At 42.2% G+C, this 21626-nt stretch overlaps 2 protein-coding genes across 6 annotated transcripts in view; one reads left to right on the forward strand and one right to left on the reverse strand.

The window, feature by feature from the left end:
• The window catches only part of RMC1 (regulator of MON1-CCZ1), a 31460-nt gene extending 21272 nt beyond the window's left edge, over positions 1–10188 (forward strand). For 2 of the 4 annotated variants that reach the window (XM_005282776.3, XM_042854841.2), the window contains 11 exons: positions 33–144; positions 1792–1836; positions 2481–2534; positions 4225–4353; positions 5139–5245; positions 6160–6279; positions 6582–6659; positions 7309–7413; positions 7523–7591; positions 7790–8015; positions 10018–10188. In XM_005282776.3, the coding sequence (XP_005282833.2) occupies positions 33–144; positions 1792–1836; positions 2481–2534; positions 4225–4353; positions 5139–5245; positions 6160–6279; positions 6582–6659; positions 7309–7413; positions 7523–7591; positions 7790–8015; positions 10018–10097 (1125 nt within the window). In that variant the 3' untranslated portion in view covers positions 10098–10188. Of the gene's footprint in view, positions 1–32; positions 145–1791; positions 1837–2480; positions 2535–4224; positions 4354–5138; positions 5246–6159; positions 6280–6581; positions 6660–7208; positions 7414–7522; positions 7592–7789; positions 8016–10017 lie in introns of all 4 variants that reach the window. The other 2 variants (XR_010598015.1, XM_024099572.3) reach the window with 2 other exon arrangements.
• Positions 9287–21626, reverse strand: part of NPC1 (NPC intracellular cholesterol transporter 1) — a 59472-nt gene continuing 47132 nt past the window's right edge. For both annotated transcript variants that reach the window (XM_005282774.5, XM_042854839.2), the window contains 7 exons: positions 19357–19472; positions 18429–18558; positions 17744–17944; positions 16100–16331; positions 14044–14157; positions 11527–11689; positions 9287–10699 (listed from right to left, as the gene is read on the reverse strand). In XM_005282774.5, the coding sequence (XP_005282831.1) occupies positions 10617–10699; positions 11527–11689; positions 14044–14157; positions 16100–16331; positions 17744–17944; positions 18429–18558; positions 19357–19472 (1039 nt within the window). In that variant the 3' untranslated portion in view covers positions 9287–10616. The remainder of the gene's footprint in view (positions 10700–11526; positions 11690–14043; positions 14158–16099; positions 16332–17743; positions 17945–18428; positions 18559–19356; positions 19473–21626) is intronic.

The raw sequence follows: 21626 nt of genomic DNA on the forward strand, positions 1-21626 counted from the left end.
AAAAATGAGGGGCACTTTCTTTTCAATTTTAGACATCTGTAATATTTGATATCAAACTAAAAGGAGAATTTGATGGGACCGTTACCCTTCATCAACTTGTTCTTCCAGCTCGATCAATACAGCCCTATCAGATCCCTGTGGCAGGTAAAATTATTACATGGCACTTAAACACAGTGAACATGTTTTTCAATCCTAGGTACATATACAACCCCAATCAGCATAGTATCTAAGTGCCTCACAGTCTTCAATGTATTTTTCCTCACAACACCTGTGAGGTAGGGAAGTGCTATTATTCCCCATCTTAGGAGGTGGGGTGGGGTACAAGGCACAGAGGGTAAGTGATTTGTCCAGAGTCACTCAGGAAGTCTATGGCAATGCAAGGACTTAACCCAGTCTTCTGAGCCCTACCTGAACGTCCTAATCACTGGAGCACCCTTCCTCTCCTCTTGTGCTTAAACTGTGATTTAAAATGCACAAAAGTAACAATTACTCCTTAAAATAGATACTTATTCACCTACCATTGTACCTTGAGGTAAAATTTAAGTGGTGTGTGGGAGTTGTGTTCAGTGTCAGTGAACTGTTCACGTATATAAAATTCAAGTACTGACTTGTTACTTTAACAGTGTGTCTCCTACTATACAGCTGTGGTGGTGTAAAGCACACCTTTGCACTCCCCCAGTTCTGGAGTTGCTGTATGTAACAGGGTTGGTCCCTAGGCATACATTAGAGCAACCTGAGGGTTTCTGTAATATACTGTAGTTGCTAACAGCCCCCAGGTGCTGAAACCATGGCAGAGGATCAACACAGCATAGCAGTATTCAGGCCCCTTACACTAGCCATGGGTGGAATAGAAACATCTACTTACACAAACTCTGCACCACCTGAAGATCCTTCCTGCACTGGGGTGCTCACCCCCGTAGCACCACAATTACGATTCTACAGGCAGTGTAGTTCACAGTGGCTATGTTAGACTGGACTAGAGGATCTTGTATATATTTTGCCTGAGATGGGATCTTCCAATTTAAAGAGTTTAATTCTGACCTGTTCTTTTCTCTGAAGTCACAATGGAAATAGTGATTCTGGAAGATGTGGTTTGTCAACTGGTGTATATGTTTTGTGGTTATATATGTAACTATTTCACAAATAATATTGTGTAACAAACAGAATTGCTTAATTTCAGAATGCAAAAACCACTGTCCAGTTTTTTGAGGAACTAAGACATACAATGTGCTTGCATTCAGTATCTAGCAAACTGAGCAGCATTATTTTTATTGCGTTAGGATGGGTTATGGCATGTCTTTTCTTTTTAACTGAGTTCTGGAATACTTGTGTGTTGTGTTGAAATCATAACACCCACACTAATGAGTACCTTTAAATTTGAGAAATAAGAGAAATAAGTGAAGAGGCAGAAGGAGCACAGAGCCTCTCAAGAGGCAACAAGTTCTGCAGTCAATTAACAGTAATACGTAGCTTCTTGTTCATTCAGCTACATCAAAGCAACAAGCTACTTACGTGTACATGGTTAAAAGACTTTTTGCAACACTAAGTGGCAAGTTATGATTTCAACACAACACAAGGTGACAAACGCAAGTGTGAATCGTGACACATTTTACTAAGAACTGAGATACCGCATCTTGACAGGGAAAACAGATGGTTAATTTCTTGCATAACAAAGAATGTGTGCACTAATCAGCTAATAAACCTTACCTACTCATGGCAGCTGGAGAAATCCGTCTGTCCTGGGACTTGTTTTTCTTTGTTTCAGATGTTAACTTTTCCTCCCATGTGCAGGTCCAGCCTCCGTGACTAATCAGTCTCCTGTTCCATGTAAACTCTGTATCCTTTGGTTCTATTTTATTCTGGAACTTTGTCCAGATGTAATAGTTTCTCTATGCACCTGCAAATTTAGAGCATTTCTGTTATTAGAAATAAAGTGAAAAGGGGGAATCAAATATTTGTTTTTTTCTTGCCTGTTAGACAGGTCTGTTAGTAGCTTTTTGATGAAAGAATGGAGTACTGGAATATTAGAACAAAATATTTGAAATGTAGTCCCACTCTAATGTGACTAAGATAGCGTTGTGGGGTTCATAGTCTCTCATTTCAGATAAGGCTTCTCTGGGAATTAAATGGTGGTATAAAGCTTTTGAAAGCAAAAGTGTGCTATAGTTGCAATACAGAATCAAAATATGTGTTAATGTTATGAGGTCTAGGAATGAAATTCCTTTAAAGCATTCAGCTGAAATGTCATAGGGAAATGAGGAAATCATCTTGTGACTGGTTCATAAGGGATGATAAACAACAAAGGGGACAGTGTTGGAGATCTGAATGAGGCTGCTTGAATTTGGTCCTAATCAGCAACTTCTGGAGGCTTATTTATTTAAGCTAATGCTAATATGAGATGAGTGGTTTTATAAACAGATATGCTAGTATCAAAAGTAGGGCTGGTGTTTTATTTCTTAAGAATTTTCTTTAACATTTAGATTCCTCCTCCTGGATTGTCTTTCAGCCTGATATTATAATCAGCGCAAGTGAAGGTAAATTGGATGTGATAAGTTTCCCATTAATTTTTAGATTTAAGTACAGCACCTTTATCCTTCTAATTCCAGTTCCATTAGCTTTTTAAATAGTCTAAATCAGTGGTTCCCAGACTTTTTTCCACCAAGGACCCTTTTGGCATCCGCCTAAATTTTCTGGACCCCTTTCATTTGTGATATAGAAGTTTCATGTTGTTGTTCTATTGGTTATGTTTATTTAAAAAAATATATTTGCAATTCAAATAAGACTCAACAGAACCAAAAGTAAACAGTCTGCAATTATTAGAGGTTATTTATTTATTACAACCATTAAACTGTATCAATTTATTACAACCATTAAACTGTATCAAAGTAAGAATGCCCCCACCAGGGTGACCTCTCACGCACTGTGCATGCAAGAACAAAATGGCATCCTCCATGTGGCAAAAGTACCTGCTACAGTACACTGGCTCAAGGGATGGACCCAGGGTGGAACTCCACAAGTTCAGGGATCCCACTTTGGGAACCATTGGTCTAAATGGAAGTGACCAATGTGAATCTCACTAATGGACATCAGGGTTAATGAAGCATTACTGAAGGCGATTACATGCTTGTCACTCAAGTAATGAAACTATTTTGGATACCTCTTAACAAAAGAGGCAGCATGGGAGAAACTAAGGCCTTGTCTACACCACAAAGTTTTGTTGGCAAAAGCTGCCAACAAAACAGGAGGTGTACACACTACAAAGCTATTTTTGGCAGCAAAACTCTGCTGTTTTGCTGACAAAACCAAACCACTTCAACAGGAGGCATAGAGCTTTTTCCAGCAAAGTTAAAGTGACAAAAAGTCAGTGTAGACTCTGATGTTTGTTTTGTCTACATAAGTGGCTTCCACCAGTATCCCACAATGCCTGCTGTGACTGCTCTGCTCACTGTTTTGATCTCTGCTGCCCTGCAGGCATGTGTTGTCCACCCCCCACCCCCCCAAAAAAAGCTCTGGAAAGTATCTGACAGCTGAGCATGCTGCTCTGGGAACTAACCATTAAGGAGGAATGTTCCTGTTCTGCCCTGCACTAGGAACACAGGGCTGCCTCTGCAGAGAGCCGGGAGGAGGACAGGACTGCTGTTTTGACATCCCTCAGCACAGAGCGCTCACAGCGCTGCTCAGGATGCTGCTCCCATCAGCTGTGTGTGTGTGTGTCCCTCTCGATAGGTCGGTCAGCCTGCTGTATCCAGCACCCCAGACACACCACTCTCCTTCTCCCCCCACCCCCCTTTCAGTTGAAGAGCGGCTGACAATCTACTGGGATTCCCATGGAATGGTAGGATTGAGAAATCTGCATCATGTGACACTGTACCTGCCCCATGAAGCATTGCAAACCCTTCCCAAAGCACCCTGCGGCCAGTTGCACAGTGGGATAGCTACCAGAGTGCACTGTTCTCTGAGTCAGTGCAACAGCTGCTAGTGTGGACATGCAACAGCGATTTTTAATTGAAGTGCTTTAATTAAAGCAGCATAACTTTTGCTGACAAAACTTTCTAGTGTAGATCAGGCTTAAGTGTAAAATAACTTGTATGGGTATGGAAGACTGTCATCTTATGACTTTTCATGTGTTAAGTCAAAACTTAAGTGTCCCTCACAGTTGTGTAATTAGTTTTGTTTTACTTAATATTTTTAATAAGGCTTGATGGTTGGCTCTCTCAAATCTAGGTTATCTCTGGAATCTCGAGGTGAAACTTGAGCCTGTGGTTAACCTCTTTCCAGATAAAGGAAAGCTAATGGATTTTCTTCTCCAGAGAAAGGAATGCAAAATGGTTATCCTATCTGTGTGTTCTCAGAGTAAGTCTTGCTCTTACTGATTGTGTGTCTCCATCTCATTCTTGGAAGCATTTTAGGTGTCTTCCTACACTGTCCTCGTTCAAGGCTAGTTTTCCATGGCCTTGAGCTCAGTATCTTATTTTGTGAACTACCAGGGACTAAAATAGGGGAGCATTCTGTGTACCAGTGACTGTACCACATTCTAAATATAGTTTTTCATCAGTGATGTTGCTTATGCTGCCAATAATATCTAAGCCATGTTGCTTTTGAATATCTCCCACCAAATCATTTCTGAGGGCTAGTGTGTGTGCACATGCTTGAAAATGTAAGATGAGTCTGGTTCCTTCTTTGAACCCAATTCTTGATTTCACCAAATGAAACTTCATGTCCTGGCAAAAGGCATTTGCATTCCAATTAAACATAGCACTTACCGTAGTCTACACTTAACATTTATATCTAGCCAAGTTGACACACCTGAGCACCATAGTTCACCTCCAGTGTAGACATGGTTGCACATACAGAAAAACATCTTGTTGATGTGGGAAGTGTCTATGCTACTGGTGCTTCAGCGGCATAGCTGCAGCTGTACCACCCATAGAGCAGACATACCCTTAGTGTAAAGGGAAAGTGGAATTTAGGATGTTCATGGGTCAGTTGACCTACTCTGCTGTGGTTAAGAGCATTTCCTGAATGTAACACTCACTTTGTAAAGAGTCTGTGGTAAAACATTACTGGAGTATATACTCCACTAGCAAGGGACAGACTGTTTTATCAGTATCTTGTCTTTTATGGCTATTGTCTTTCAGTGTTAAGTGAACCAGACGGGGGAACGTTGGCTGTGATTGCCACTGTTTTTGACAAACTCAATCATGAGTATAAAAAGTACTTGGAAGCAGAGCAGAGTTATACCATGGTAAGTAATCTGCATCAGTGGTATTTAGACAATTTAAAAAAATACTAACCCTTATGGTTTTCATCACAGAGATGAAAACTGAATTCAGTTAGCCACAGCAAGAGCACCTCCCCCCTTGCATGTGTACAGAACTTCAACTTCATAGCATAGTAGCTGTTCTGCTCTTATATATACTGTTGCAGAATCATGAATTTGAATTTTCTGACTTGTGTTCTAAATATTTCAACCATATCAGTTTTTTAGGTTGCACCTAACTTGAGTATTTCTGGTGGAACTATTGAGTAGCCAGCTACCAATGGGAATAACGTACACTGCACTAAAGCACCATTCTACATTGTATTTAATATATATTATGGGCTAGCTTGTACAGAACTAAGCCCTACCAAAACTTGACTTACTGAATAAAGCTGAAGATTTTTCATTGTACAATAAGAGTTGGATCAAGAATATTTGTCAAAGTTAAACAGCATGTTCCCTTTAGAGCAGGGGTCGGCAACCTTTCAGAAGTGGTGTGCCGAATCTTCATTTATTCATTCTAATTGAAGGTTTCGTGTGCCAGTAATACATTTTAACGTTTTTAGAAGGGCTCTTTCTATAAGTCTATAATATATAACTAAACTATTGTTGTATGTAAAGTAAATAACATTTTTAAATGTTTAAGAAGCTTCATTTAAAATTAAATTAAAATGCAGAGCCCCCCAGACTGGTGGCCAGGACCTGGGCAGTGAGAGTGCTACTGAAAATCAGCTCATGTGCCATAGGTTGCCTACCCCTGCATTAGAGCAAAGTCAATGGTCTGATCTAAGGCAAACGTATACTAGATTATTTAGGCCTGTGTACATAAAGCCTACTCAGTACAGAATAGCTTCCTGTTAATGAGACTATTCATTTGTCTTCCCTCTGCCTTGTTGTAGGTGGTAGAAACAGGCCAGAGCCGAGGCAATCCCCTTCTGAAACGACCAGTCCGTACGCAAGCAGTTATTGACCAGTCTGACATGTACACACATGTTCTGTCAGTGTTTACTGAAAAGAAGGTTAGTAAAGAAACAACTTGTACATGTGAGTGAATCAAGTGCAAAGAACTGATAGTGCTAGACAGGAAAATTTTCCTAAGAGGAGGGTTGGGTACGTGGGGCTACAGAAAGACTGGTGATACTCACTACAATTCTTCTGAAGGACACACGCTGTCTTTAGTAACAGACTAGTTTAATATCACAATTCAGTAACTTCTGCCAGTACTTGACATGAGAATCTGGTGCTAATCTAAGCCATTAACCAGTATACAAATTGCCACTTCAGGATTTTAACTACCATAATTTTTCCTCTTGCTGCATAGGAAGCACCTCACAAGTTCACTATAGCAGTCTTGATGGAATACATTCGCTCTCTTAACCAGTTCCAGATTGCAGTTCAGGTAAAAGTTCCTCAAACAGCAATAAGGGGCAGTGCCTGCTTATGCTGTTAAATCCTGTTTCCTGTAGAATGACCGGGGGATGGTATGGGCCTTGAGGAGGTTGTTACAATAGTAGAGGTGGGAGATGAGCAGTGTCTCTGGGTTCTAGCTATCAATTCAAAATACAGTCCAGATTTTCAAAAAGCAGGAAAGGAAGAATCAGCAAGCCTTGGCAGCAGCTTGGCCATAAGGGGAGAAGGTTGTCTGGCCTTATGGTGAAGGGTCCAGTCTCTAACCGGCTACCTGAAACTTACTACATCACTGTGCTTCTAAGGTTGCTTTTGGTAGTTTCAGCACCCACAGACCAACGAGAAGCCTGCTGTGAAAGATAAATGCACCATCTCTATTGGCTACTAAAGCTGGCAACCTTAGTCTAATTATTTGAGCAACAGAATGAAGTTTCTTCCATGTTTTATTGAGCCACACTGCTTACATTTAAGTGGGAATAAGGACAAAGCTAGTACTCAAACGGGAAATCTTATGTATGCTTCTAACTAAAATCTTATTCAGTTCCACCTTCTAGAAGATCTTGAAACCCATCAAACAACTGAAGACTTGATATTGAGTCAAACTGCTTTAGAGTTTCTTTCCCTGTCTCTTGCATCCTCAGCATTATCTATATGAACTGGTCATTAAAACGCTTGTTCAGCACAACCTGTTCTACATGCTTCATCAGTTCCTGCAGTACCATGTGCTAAGTGACTCAAAGCCATTGGTATGTATGTTAATATGGATTCCATGACAGCTGTTTTAGGATTAATTAAGGGTAATACTTCAACTTTAATAATACTGTTTCAAAAGTTAGTCCATTGTTACTGTTTCAGGCCTGTCTGCTGTTGTCTCTTGAGAGCATTTATCCCCCTGCACATCAGTTGTCTCTGGACATGTTAAAGGTAAGAATCAGTATGTAAACAAATATGCTTCAGCCATGTCACAGATAGATAGCAGGCATTAAAACTCTACGTTATTGTACCTGATCAGACAGTATATAGGAGAGGTGACTGTAAATAAGGCTGTATTAAATTTGATTTCTGCACTATTAATATAATCAGATTATGGCTTTAATTTTGTCTTGTTACTTGGCTTTGCAGAGACTTTCTACAGCAAATGATGAAATAGTAGAGGTTCTATTGTCTAAGCACCAGGTGCTGGCTGCCTTGCGATTCATCAGGGGTGTTGGAGGACATGACAGTATTTCTGCCCGCAAGTTCCTTGATGCAGCAAAGCAAGCAGATGACAACATGCTTTTTTATACCATATTCAGGTTCTTTGAACAAAGAAATCAGAGGCTGCGAGGGAACCCTAACTTCACCCCAGGTAAAAGGATGGTAAACAATGGAATTACTGAGTTGATAGACCTATTTTACACCTCTGAGCTAGCATCTGACTTTCTTTACTGTAAAATGTGTGGTCCAGTTAGCAGTGGCTGCCGGTTCAGCAGGTTGGGTCCTGGTTACTGAAGATTATCCTCACTGGCTCAAGGTGGGAAAACAGCTAAAATGTTTGTGCTAACATCCCCTGGTTTGACTGTGAAGGGGGCTGGAAAATGGCATGCCCTTAGTTAGCTTCCACAGCCAACATTGACCCTCTTATTAAAAGCTCTCAAGGGGGAGATGCTGGGCGATGGTTCTAACTTGTAGTATCTGTACATGCTGCAAGCAGTAGGGGTGGTCTGTCTTACCCCCACAATGTATAAAATGATTCTAGCTATAGTAACAAGCACTTTATTAACCCTGAATATAATTAGTTTCAATGTGGAAGGCAAACAACTTTACCTCACATTAGAAATTAAAGACCTGTGCTTACATTTGATTAATGCTGGAAGAGTAATGTCTTGATTAGGATCACAGCTGTGTTTGTTCACTAGAGCTCTTGAACATGTTAGCCAATTCCTGTTAAGCATTTGGGCCTGACTAGGATCTAAGTCTTGTCTGCTACACTAGGAAAATGTGCTAAAGATTTCATTACCTTGCTGATATGGACCTGTTTAGCTTGACCACCAACAGGTGCTAGAACTCCAACATGCTGGGGCTACTGTAGAGTTACTTGGGGGAGGAGAAGAGGAGAGAGTGAGTTCCTAGTGTACACATTCCTGTAGTGCTAGTTGGCTCCTAACATTGGCAGGATTTAAGTTTCCATTAGACTGATTCACACCAGCCTTTCATCAGGTGTGTAAAACCAGTGACACTTACCTTGAGGCAAAGAATGAAGAGGCCTGAAAAGACAGATGTCATGACTTCTATTCACTACTTGTAATTTAGCAGATAATTTTATAACTTGAATCACTGGCAGGAGTCTAATCATAAATGGGTGTCCAAATAAGTCAAGCAAGAAGAGAGTTAATTTATAGAAAGGACAGTGTTTGCCTTCCAACCCTAGTAGAGCACTGGACTAAAGATAGACTGGGGTACACTGCCACATCAGCTTGGCACATTTGTACTCTGTACTACAGCTTGAGCAGTGGTGATGCTCCAGCTGTTTGACATCCCTTAAGACAGCAGCTATTGCTTAGAACTTCAGCAAAACATTCTCTGTATCCCATTTCTATTGCTTTCTTTGTCAGCACACACAGCCAAGGTACACAAACGTATAAACAAACAGCTTCTAAGTTTATTAGAAACATTTAAGTTAAGCTCTTCAGTGCCCTTTCCCCAATATCAAGTTTACAAAAGTGTGCATACAGAAGTTTTCAAAATAATTAGTTAAATGAACATTCTCATCAACCTAAAGCTATTTGAAATTTAACGCCACTGCATAAAAAAATTGATTTACACCATCCCTGCTGTCTCATTCCTTGTGTGAAATCACTTGAACATGAGATGGAATTATGGATTAGTGAATAACAAATTTTGGACTCTTAAGGTAACACTCAACCTAAACCCAAAACACAGTAATAAAGGACTAGGTTTCCATTTAACTGCTTTAATACTTCCCTTCCTAGTTATTGCAAAATGTGTGCTGCATGTGCCTCTAGCCTAGTAGAACTATACCCAGATCTTGCAGTTTTCACTACAGGCAATTTTACACAGTCTCACCACGGTGAAAGCACCATTAAAAACAGAAGAAGCTGACACAAATGTCCACTTAAGGCTATTCGTCTAACAGGCCTTAAAATGGAAGTTCACTCTAAAAATAGTAGCTGCTTCTAATGAAAAAAAGCTAAAAACATAAGCAAGTAAAGCAAAAACCGCTTCCATGTAGGAAAAGCTAAACACCACTATTGGTGCAGTTGACTTTGTTCTGAATTTTAATGTCACCCCAACTGTCTTAGCACAAAATCTTATTACATTGTCCCTAAGCCTTTTGTCTTGTCTTGCAGGAGAACATTGTGAAGAACATGTCACCTTCTTCAAGCAGATTTTTGGAGAACAGGCCCTCATGAAGCTTACCACTTTCTGAAAGTGTACTGTTTTCATACAAAATGTATAATTTATTGCATTTAAGTAATGAGATTTTGAACTACAAATTTTATAATAAAGTATATACAGACCATTGTGGTAAATATTACTAAAAATAGTACATAACCTCTAGAGTGATGGCTTGTTTTTCCCTAAAAATAGAGCCAAAAAATTGCATTGAGTTGCATTTAAAAGTAGCGTCAGTGGTTTGGCAGTCCATTCTCATACACACATCACCTTGCTGGAAAAAGCTTTCAACTTGTTATTTCTCAAAAAGATGCAGCCTCTTAAAATAGAGATCCTGTTAATACATCTAGTTTTAGTAATACTAGTTCATGAGTCGCGTGTAGCATTTCCTGAGATTGAAAGCTTTGTCCAAAGCTGCTGTTCGCCTGTAGTTGGATTGGTGCACAACCAGTGGTTACAGTGTGATAGTCATAGAACATTGCTGCAGTTCAGTCTTATGGTGAATGGGGCCTAAGCCACAGTTCATGAAGTCCACTGAACACTGTTAAAAGGGCTAGAAGTAGAGGAGTCTCTCTCGTTCTGTACCTTTGTATCTTTCTTGTGCGGCACGAGTTTTAGCTTTATTTACTGATGGGCCTGAGTAAAAGAAAAAGGAGAGAGTTATATTCTGAAATCCTCCTTCAGTAAGGTGGGCAGTATTGTTAGTCAAAGCAGAACTGGTGGATTATCTACTTTCTAGCAAGTATTTCCTCTAAAGGAAATGCAGCTTTCCTGAAAGTATTCCTTCTAATAGTTAAGAACCAATAATGTTTAAGTGAGGAGATCTTAACACTACAATCTATATGCCAAAACATCAACGTTTAGGATTATTTTGTATACAGCACAACTGCTAATAACCCACTACCAGCTAATATAGACTTTCATAATACAAGTGATGTAGAAAAGCATAGACTGGAGAGGTTTCCCTTTCTAAATGGGTGAAAAGGGAAAGTAGAATTAAGCATTTTTCATTTAACAGCTGTTCTTAACTTATGACATAGCTCTTTTACAGCTAACATTTCTGTACCTACAGTGTAGTAGAAGGAGACTCACTTAAAGATGGAAAGGATACTGTACTGAGGGCTTGAGAAGGGAGACTCAGTAAGACAAATTATTGGAATTGGTAGCACTCCAGGAATGCTACCACAAGATGTGCAACTATATTTAGACACTACTGAAAAGGGATGGAAAGTCTGCTGTAAACAGCTCTACTTTTACAGGACCAAATTACTACAAACTAAACTAAGTGGGTCACAACAGGTGATCCAATGTATTTGAAGCAACTATACCAGGTAGCCGTAGCTGTTTTTAAAGACAGTTTATATAGGTACAGTTGTAGACTCCTTTTCTCACTGAATGGAAGGGATAATTTGGAGCAGAGACTAATTTTAAAATCCCCCTTTAGCAATCAAGTGTATTCTTACCTATATAACTAAGCATAACAGGAAGAAATATTAATCCATGGGTAGCTCCAAGCACCACCATTGCTAGATACATCCTGAAGTAGAAGATCTGAAAGATTTTGGATTTGGAGAAGAACAACACTACAATTCCTCCAAATTTTGTCAGAGTGATGCCACTGAACACCTGGTAATAGAAGATGTTAAAAATAAGTGATTTCATACAAAAATGACATTGTGTCACGTGATTCGCTTATTCAATAGCAAAACAGTGAAAATGAAGAAATACCCCATTCTGCAAGTTTAAATGTTGCAATATTCCTTGAAAGTACAATCATCCCTTATACTGCATAGAGCAGGGTTAAATCTAACTCAGAGCAGCAGTGGGCAAACTACAGCCCACAGACTGCATCTGGCCTGTCTGACCTTTTAATCCAGGTCTCAAGCTCTTGTCAGGGAGCAGGCGCTTGCCCCGCTCCACGCAGCTCCCGGGAAGCAGCTGGCATGTCTCCCCTCCAGCTCCTATGCATAGGGGGCTCCCCACAGTGCCCCACCCCAAGCTCCGCAGCTCCCATTGGCCAGAAACCATGGCCAATGGGAGCTGTGGGGGGGTAGTGCCTGCGGACAGGGCAGCATGCAGAGCTGCCTGGCCATGCCTCCACATAGAAGCTGGAGGGGGGACAGGCTGCTGCTTCCAGAAGCTGCTTGAGGTAAGCATCACCCAGAGTCTGCACCCCTGAGCCCCCACCCTAATCCCCCTCCTGCCCTCCAAACAACTCAGTCCCAGCCCAGAGCCCCCTCCTGTACACCAAACCCCTCATCCACAGCCCCACCCCGGAGCCCGCACCCCCACCAACCTCCTGCCCCAGTCTGGAGCCCCCTCCCTCACCCTGAACTCATTTCTGGCCCAACCCCAGAGCCTGCACCCCAATTTCATGAGCATTCATGGCCCGCCATACACTTTCCATACCCAGATGTGACCCTTGGGCCACAAAGTTTGCCCACCCCTGCACTAGAGGAAGGATAGTAGGGATATAGCTAAAATAAGTATAATTCAAAAGAGGGTAGCACATAATGAAAAAAGGAAATGAGATCAAGAAAGTTAGTCTACTAGGCATCCCACTTGCTAAAGAATCCCCGGTAACACTACTTCATCTCTCACTCCCTTAGTAATTTCACTTTTTAGATGTTACAGAAACAAAAACTAGAAGAGGGAATTTTGACTTGGCTAAAAGGTTTTCTGACAACCATTTCCCCTTCCAATGTGACAGTGTAATCACCACAATAAGGTTCAATTTAATCATGATGTGGCCAGCTGATTTTAAATCTCATTTTGAGCATCATCATGTGCTTGAATTATATTTAAGCCTCTACAGGCCCCTGCTCCAATTCAGTGAGCATCTTCCTTAGAAAAAAGCAAGTCAAGATAAACCAGAGGGGGAGCCTAACAGGTGGAAAAACTGAAAATGGCCTAGTCTTCACTGAGATTTGAACATGTGTTATTCTGTGGGGATTACTTCACTACAGGTTCTTAACTCAGGTTCTTTCTTAGATGCTGCTCCCATCCACACACGGACATCTGACTCAACTTCACTGATGTTTCCAACCCAGGCTAGCTGTCTTTCTTTCTCAAGCCCAAGTGAAACTTGCAAATCAGGCTGGTAACCTGCTCATGTTGTAGTGAGGACACAGGATAAACCACTCTAGTGCCGAGGGAAAGGTATCAGAGGCCAATTCTCTTTGCATGCCCAGGAGGACAGAAGATCTCTCACACAATTCATTGGGAAAGTCACAGCAGCTCAGCTTACTGCAGCACTAAGAACCATACTCCCAGAAGTCCTAGTGACACACATGGGGGAATGCAACACCAGCGAGGACACGTACTTGGGTATTGCTGTGCAGTATGGCTGATCACCCAAGTAACTACAGAGACCCCAAAAAAGTATGTTTATACCATGTGTTAGCTAACATAACTAGCCTGTGCAAGCTTCACTCAGGCTTTAGCCTATAACCAAATTAATTTTGGTTGAAAGCACTGCCAAAGGTTAACTACATTAAAGAGAGTCTAAGAGAAGTCGAAGCTGAAACTGGTTTGTGAAATTTGGAGCTCTATAATGCCTGCCAAACACCTGAGCCAATAAATTGACACAAGCATTTTTAAAATTACAGGCAATGACCTAGCACTGAATAGTCAGATAAAAATGAAATTTTAGAAAGTTTTATAATCAATTTTAAGCATCACAATTTAAAATCAAATCAAACCAATCAGAAGTTATAAACCTTATCTTCAGGCCTATAACAGAAATCTAGACTCATCTGGGGAAATTGTGACTGACACCATTATAACAGCAGGTTAACCATTGCAGAATGACACCCAATATAGGACAGGCAAAGCTGATCCTACAACATAAGCATGTAGTAAGTAGCAAGGTATTACTTGATTAAAGTTGCAGTGATGATAGGAAGCACTGGACTTGAGTTTAAGTCATTTTGTCTACACAGACAAAAGAAACGTATTACAACAAAGGAACAGACACTTACAGAACTGCCCATGCGGGAGAGTGCTTCTTCTGCACGCTCTACTCTGCTACCCTTGGTACTAACAGTGAATGCTCTGGTGACGTGACTGCAGAACTCCACCGAGATACCACAGCTCTGAAAGTAAGAACAGGTCAGTTAATTTCTTGGCACCAAGCTATCACTTCTGCCCCCATATATTAAGCACCAAAGAGGCTATAAATTATTATCCAAGATGCCAGTCTAAAATATACAAGAAAGACAAATTGTATGTTTTGACTTTTTTTTTTTTTTTTTTTTTTTTTTAAAGCTGGGATCATGGCAATTCCAAGGCAAATTTTGAGAGGGGGTTCTGATGACAAAACCATGAGCATAGAGCTCAGTGACTGATTTAAATATAATTTATTAAAGCAGTTAATATGTAAAAAGCAGCAGTGTTTTGACCCTTAGGAAACTGGCTAGTGACTGGATCATTGACTGTACTGGGGGGAGGAAAGACACACACAACTGGTCTTGCTGTACAAACATTCTCTTCTGTAACAAACCTTGACATTTTAATCCTGTGTTTTGATTCCACTCCAAAAACAGGTTCAATGTTTGCAGATAAACACCCACTGAGATCTTATGTCTATCTACATTGCATTATGAAAAATTCAAATGGAGATTGGTAAGTCTGCATTGATAAAGTCATTCAGAATTGTGCTCCCTCACTAGCACTTTTTCTTGTGAGGGTTACATTATAAGTGCGTATCTTTTGCTTTTAAATCCTTCCTTCAGCTGTACATCTAATTTACTCCATCATCAGCAGCATTTTGTAGCATGGACAGGACATTAAGCATCAGAAAATGAGCTGTGTTTATATAGTTTTTGGCAGTCTGGTTCTCACTTGCTTATAAGACACTGAATAAAGCCAAGAAGTTCTTACCAGGCCTTCATTAATTTGCTACCTATTTCTCTTACAACAGCCACTGTTCGGCACGAGAGGGCCAATTACTCTTTTCAAGCCTGCTTTAAAGCATCTCCTAACACAGTCACCAGAGGGCAAACAAAACTGGAGCCTCAAAACACATGGCCAGAGTCCTGAAATGGTTCTCCAAGGCCTATACTAGCTTTTTACTCATTCCCCTTCCATTGCACTACAACCTATATTAGCGATGTTACTGTATCCCTTAACTTAGATTGGCCACAGGCATTTTTACCCTTGGATCAGCAGCCGTAGTGTTCCCAGATCTATTCTGCAGAGGCATCAGTTGGGTAAAACCTTAATCATCATGCAGGGATTAATGGTGTAGAGACAGTATGGCATGTGCATGCACACATAAGACCAGATCTAAATGATGTGGTATGCAGCCTGCTTTTACTACTGCTACTATAGATGGAAGTTGCATCAGTTGTAATGGAATGATGGAAAAGTTAGTGAAGATACAACCAAGCTCTGTTCTTCCCTGTGCATGCACACTGCCTGTAAAAGAGATGGGTTATACACACCATCTCACACTGTACAGTTACCTTTCTAACAGTATCTGTACACATGTGGGACTTTGCATTTCTAAAGCACAATACAAGAGATTAACCTTTTCACTCCTGTCGGAATAGGTCTAAGGCTATGTCTACACTGCAGCCTACATCAGCATAATTTATGTTGCTCGAGGGTGATCCACAGAGGGCAGGAGTGCTGGGAGGAAGGGGGAGGAGTTGATCAGCAGGGCCACCAGCGGACAGGTGGCACTGGGGGGAAAGTTGGCTGCCAGTGGGTGCTAAGCACCCGCTAATTTTTTTCCATGGGTGCTCCAGCCCTGGAGCATCCACACAGTCAGCACCTATGGTTAAGCCAACAGGAGAGCTCTCCTGTTAGCTTAGAGCAGCTACATTAGAGAGTTTACAGTGGTGCGCCACTGTAAACACTAGTGTAGCCATGCCCTTAGCAAGTTTTCTATACAAAATGGATATTAAGTTACAATTGTCAGGATGTACAAGATAACTCCAGTCACAGATTTCAGGACATGCTATGTACATTGCTTTTGCACTGAGAACATTAGAGCCCCTTTAAAACACACATACAAACACACATACCCCTTACCATAACAAGGTTAACCAGTGAAACAGCATTCAGGCTTATGCCCCAAAGCCACATTATTCCAAACATGTTGACTAGTATCATAGCAATAGTAATGGATACCATTGCAGCAGCCCACACTTCAAAACCAAGCAGCACAGTCGTCACCAAGAATATTGATCCCAGGGACACGCAGAGGTTAAAGATGGTGTCATGCACAATTGTCAGATATTGTTCATAGAAGACGTAAAACACACTATGGAAAGAAGAGAGACTGTCATTAGCCATCCATTTGGTTAGACCTATTTGGGAGATGATTCTTGGTGACTTAAGTGTTTGAGTCATTGAGGTTTGTAGGAAACCCCTATCTATTCTTTTTCTTGACTAAGGGCTGATTTACATTGAAAAAAAAAGTTATATCAGCATAACTATATTTCTCAGGTGCATGAAAATCCACACCCTGAGAGATAGTTAAGCTGACCTAACCCTGGGTGTAGACAGCAGTAGGTCAACAGAAGAATTCTTCCATCAACCTAGCTACTGCCTCTCAGGGAGTTGGATTAGCTATAGCCACAGAAGAACCTTTTCCATTGCTGTACTACACTGAAGGGCCTACACTGAAGCACTGTAGCATTTTAAGTGAAAACAGCCGTAGAGTGACCAGAGGAACCAGACTAAAAAAAAAAGTTTTTTTAAAATCCTGGGGAACTATTTTCTTAAGTGTTTTTTTTAATTAAGAACAGGGCAGTAACAAAGAAGATATCAAACACAGATAATAGGCTAAACCTTAAACTGAATTTCATGAAACATTAATATTGTTAAGGACATTCATATTCTTTAAAGTTTTTTTAAGGTAGAGAAAGTCAAAGGAATAAGTTTTACTGCAAGATATTGATTCTAATCAAATTTCGGCTGTTTTGAAGAGGTCTGAGGAGCAAGACATTTCTCTTCTGGGCATTTAAAAGTTGGCTTTTTGTTTGTTTACAAACATGGGGATTTTAGAATGAGGGAAGATTCCTCACAGTTTAGAAAAAGCATCAGGGAAGAGGGTCAGGAAAGTGGACAGCAACAATTAGCAGCAAGAATTTAGAGCACTGAATCACTTGAACTTTTCAAAAGTTCAGTATACTAAGTATACAACACCAAGGGGTTTTAAAGGATGGGGAATACCAGAAGGTAAAATGAAGAACTAGTGGCATCTAAGGAAAATCCCTAAGACCTGCACAAGTTCCTGAATGGCTGTTCAGTCTTCCACAGATTCAGATAGGAAAAAGAAAAGCAGAGGACATACGGCTCAGAAGAGATGATGGTGCAAGAACTGGAGACACAGATAACTCCTGCAAACTGGAGAAGACCAACATTGTCTTTATTGTGGGGTAGAGTGGAAGAATGGCTGGAAGGAGTATGTTGGAAAGGGACTGGCTTCCAACAACAACAAACCCTTAACACAGAGGTTCTCAAACTGGGACCTAGAGATATATGCTGGTGGTCACGTGATGCTGGCTTTCCTTACTTCCAGCTGCTAAACCATAGTAAAAAGCAACTAAAATACTTTAAGATCCTTCCTCAGCTCTTAATACATACATCCAAGTCAACATGAACTTTCTCCAGAATCCACGACTTCTGCCCAAAGCTACACATTCCTAGGGCGAAAAAATCCACACATACCTGTAAGGGAACACACGGTAATTCTTTTCTTTGATGCCCATGGTTTCAGTAATGTTATCTGCTATGATCCGTGCTTTTTTCATAGCATCAATGAAGTCAGCTGAGGTTTTTAGGACTGTATGATAAGTCATAAAGTAAGTAGCTCCAACATCAGAGTTATTGTTTATGAAGTTGATAGCAGAGCTATATGCAGCATGTCCTCTGTAAATGAAGTGCAACTGTATTACTTCATGGTCAAGCAACAACAAGATCAACCACCCTCATTTTGATGCCAAGAATCAGGATTTCTCAATGTTGGATTCCTCTGCTATTTGTGTTACTATCTGCAAATTCTTATGATACAAAACATGGGTTCTACAGTGTTATCAGAAGATATTCCGAAAATACAAAATAGTACCCCCACAAAAGATCACTTATGTTGTTGATCACTTATGTAGGATGTTCCAGACAAGATAACTAGGACAAAAGAAAATCTAATACTTACAACTTTGCCTCATAGAAGCACAACAGGGTTTGCTGTTTTTAAGTGGTCTATATTTCAGTATGTTTTTAAATTAAAATGCAAGTGTGCCCACAGAGGCTTGGATGATGGGTATACATTTCATAAACAAGCGTCACTGTTGGTTCCTATTTCACCTGCTAATTTTCAACAGAGATTAAACTTATTCAGTCTGTAGGCACTTACCCTTTTCCACATTTAGGATTAGGGTTATCAGACAAGAACATTGGCAAAAATTTCATGAAGTCTCCACCCTGAGGCCTCTGCTTGCCTTCTTGAGTCAGTGGACGGCAACGCATGCAGGAAACATCAACAACTGGAAAAAACAAAAAGCAGAAAAAAATAAAAAAAAGCAGTCAATGTCAGCCAGACAGCAAGACTATAGGATGTTGTACTATAGTCAGTTTCACCTCAGTGACCTGGTGAAGGGCTCATCCAACCCTAAAAGAACTAATTCTTTCACTGTTAGAGAAGGTAGCTCTTTATTAATTTTGTGTGTGTGCGCACACACACACACTCACACTCTCCTTATTCTGTCCAGAGAGAAGACCCAAAATACAGAGCTAAGTCCTATATTTTCTGCATCGAATACACCCATTTCTTTGTGCTTGGGATTGCTGTCACATTAGATAAGGCTAGTCCAATACTAAGACTAACAAATAGCGTTACCGACCTCTCTGTTCTGTATTCAGTACCGTACAACAGATCCCAATACATAACACAGTGCAGGCAATTTTTAAGACACGAGGGCAATAAACTGCTGATTGATCCTTATGAGCTCTAGATAATGCAAAGTGGTCTATAAACCAATTAGTTATTTTGGGAACAGTATTGTCCAAAAGGGCATCTTCAAAAAAATGCAGCATTTTAACATTTAAAGTGCATTAAATTTAGTCTCCTTCCAGAAATGGCAATAATTCCAGAATGGGAAAGTATTTTAAAGAAGTACATCTCAGCCAATTTAAAAAAAAAAAGTTGCACAAAGCAGTTTGAACATTGATATTAAAAAAAGAGGGTAGAGTCAAGTCCTTATTTAGAAGAAAATGTATTTGAAAAGCTTTTGTAAATATGATTAAAGCAACACTGGAGACATGAAAGAGAAAACGCGGAGTACCTGAAGCATTGCAGAACTGTCCAGTAGTGTTATAGACTCTGCAGCAGGATGACTGTGGTTTAACCCAATCAAAGTAATCATCAATCCATGAAGAGGGGGGAAAGCCTATCCTTGTGCTGAAACATAACAAAAATAAATACCAATAGATACCAAATAGATGGTTCAAGAGAGAGACAACTGTAATTCTGGCATTTCCTAAAAAACGTTCAACTTCACAACTTTAGTGTTCTTTTAACATAGGAAATTACATACAAACTAAGTTTTTAAAAAACCAAACTGAACAAAAAAATTCCATCATTCTGACATTGACACCCACAGGGTTCAACATCAGGCTTGGAACTTTAGATCCACAGCACAGACCTCTGCCACTTGAGCCAATGGGAGTAGTGGGTTCTCTTATGTGGACCAGCACTAGAGGGGGGGGATGAGAAATTTTGCTGGTGGGTTTCACAGATCTTTGCTGACAGCAGACGAATGGTGAGACACAGGAATCTTGGGTCCCATTTCAGGCTCTGGAGGGGAATGTGTTCTAAGGGTACCTAGTGTGCTCACCCCTGTCCCAGTGCTCTCTCTTCTCACCCTCCAACTCTAGCTCCTCATGCCAGTCCCTATCTCACCCACTCCAGACTCCTCATCCCAGTCCCCCGGTTCAAGGATCCCTGTCCAAACCCCAGTCTCCCCATCCCAGTCTCCCCACCTCCGCTGGGCTCATCTGATCTCAGTCTCCCCCCCCGCCCACCCCAAGTCCCATTCTTCTGCCTCCCAGTACTAGTTTCTTTGCCCAGCCAGTCCTGTCTCTCCCCTGCCCGCAAGCTCCCAGTCCCAATTAGCTCCCTCCACCACACCCCAAATCAGTGATTCTTCTTCGAGTGCTTGCTCATATCCATTCCATTAGGTGTGCGCGCGCCGCGTGCACGATCGTCGGAAAATTTTCTACCCTAGCAACACCGGCGGGTCGGCTGTGGAGCCCCCTAGAGTGGCGCCTTCATGGCGCTGAATATATACCCCAGCCGACCCGGCGCCGCCTCAGTTCCTTCTTACCGCCCCTGACGGTCGTTGGAACTGTGGAGCGCGGCATAGCTGTTCTCCACTCTCCCTAGCTTAGTTAGTTATTCACAGTTATAGTTATAGTTCTAGTTGTTTATAGTTAAATAGTTGTTAAAAATTGTTCATTTGTTCTAGTTGTTATACTAGTTCAGGGGATTAAGGGGGTCGTCTCCCCCTTTCTCCCCCGGCCGCGGGGCCGGGCTCATGCCCAACGCTCCCGGCTTCAAGCAGTGCGCCTCCTGCGCTAAGCCTATGCCCACGAGCGACCCGCATGACTCCTGTCTGAAGTGCCTGGGAGAGTCCCATCAAACAGATAAGTGCAAGATCTGTAAGGCCTTCAGACCAAGGACCAAGAAGGAGCGGGACTTTCGGCTCCGGCAACTTCTTATGGAGGCGGCACTTAGTCCGGACGCCCCATCAACGAGTCAGGCCCCGGCACCTAGCACCTCGGTGCGCAGTGCCCCGGCGGCACCGGCCATGCCGACCACGCGAGTGGCGTCGGACAAGCCTCCCCGGCACCGGACCTCGTCGGCACCGCAAGCACAACAAGTGCCTCGGCGCCGATCATTATCCCCGGGGCATAAAAAAGCCCATAAGACGGGGACCTCTGTGCCGAAGACGCCGGCTCCCCCAGTGCCGGGGGTAGAGCCGCGTGCGCCTGTGGAGCACCGGAAACAGGTGCCTCCAGCACCGTCGACTCCGGCGCCGAGGCCGTTGAGTCCGGTGCAGATAGCGTCTCCACCGAGACCGGCGGTGATACAGTGCCTCCCGTCGACTCCAGAGACCTTCGCGGCGGCGAGAGACTTAATAGCTCTCACGGAGCCGGCACCGCCTCAACCACCGGCACCACCGTTGACTCGCCCGGTCCAGTCTAGGGGGAAACCTGCCTTGATGCGCCCTCCATCGCAAGGGCTGGAACCACGGCACCGGTCCAGGTCCCGAAGCAGGTCCCCACGCCGCTCGCAGTCCCGGCGCCGAATATCGCCTCGGCACCGGTCGTACTTGCGGCCAAGATCTTCGTCGCGGCACCGCTCTACGTCTCGGCACCGCTATGATAGTCGGCACCGATCAACGTCGAGACGTAGTTCTCGGCACCGCCACGATCGACGTCGAGAGGCCGCTCCCGGCACCGGGCCTACTCTAGGTCGTCGTCGAGGTCCAGATCCGACTCCCAGCACCGGCGAGGTCATCGGCACCGGTCGCGGTCCCGGCACCGCGTGGAG

Source organism: Chrysemys picta, chromosome 2 (genome assembly GCF_011386835.1).
Source record: "Chrysemys picta bellii isolate R12L10 chromosome 2, ASM1138683v2, whole genome shotgun sequence".
Lineage (NCBI taxonomy): Eukaryota > Metazoa > Chordata > Testudines > Emydidae > Chrysemys > Chrysemys picta.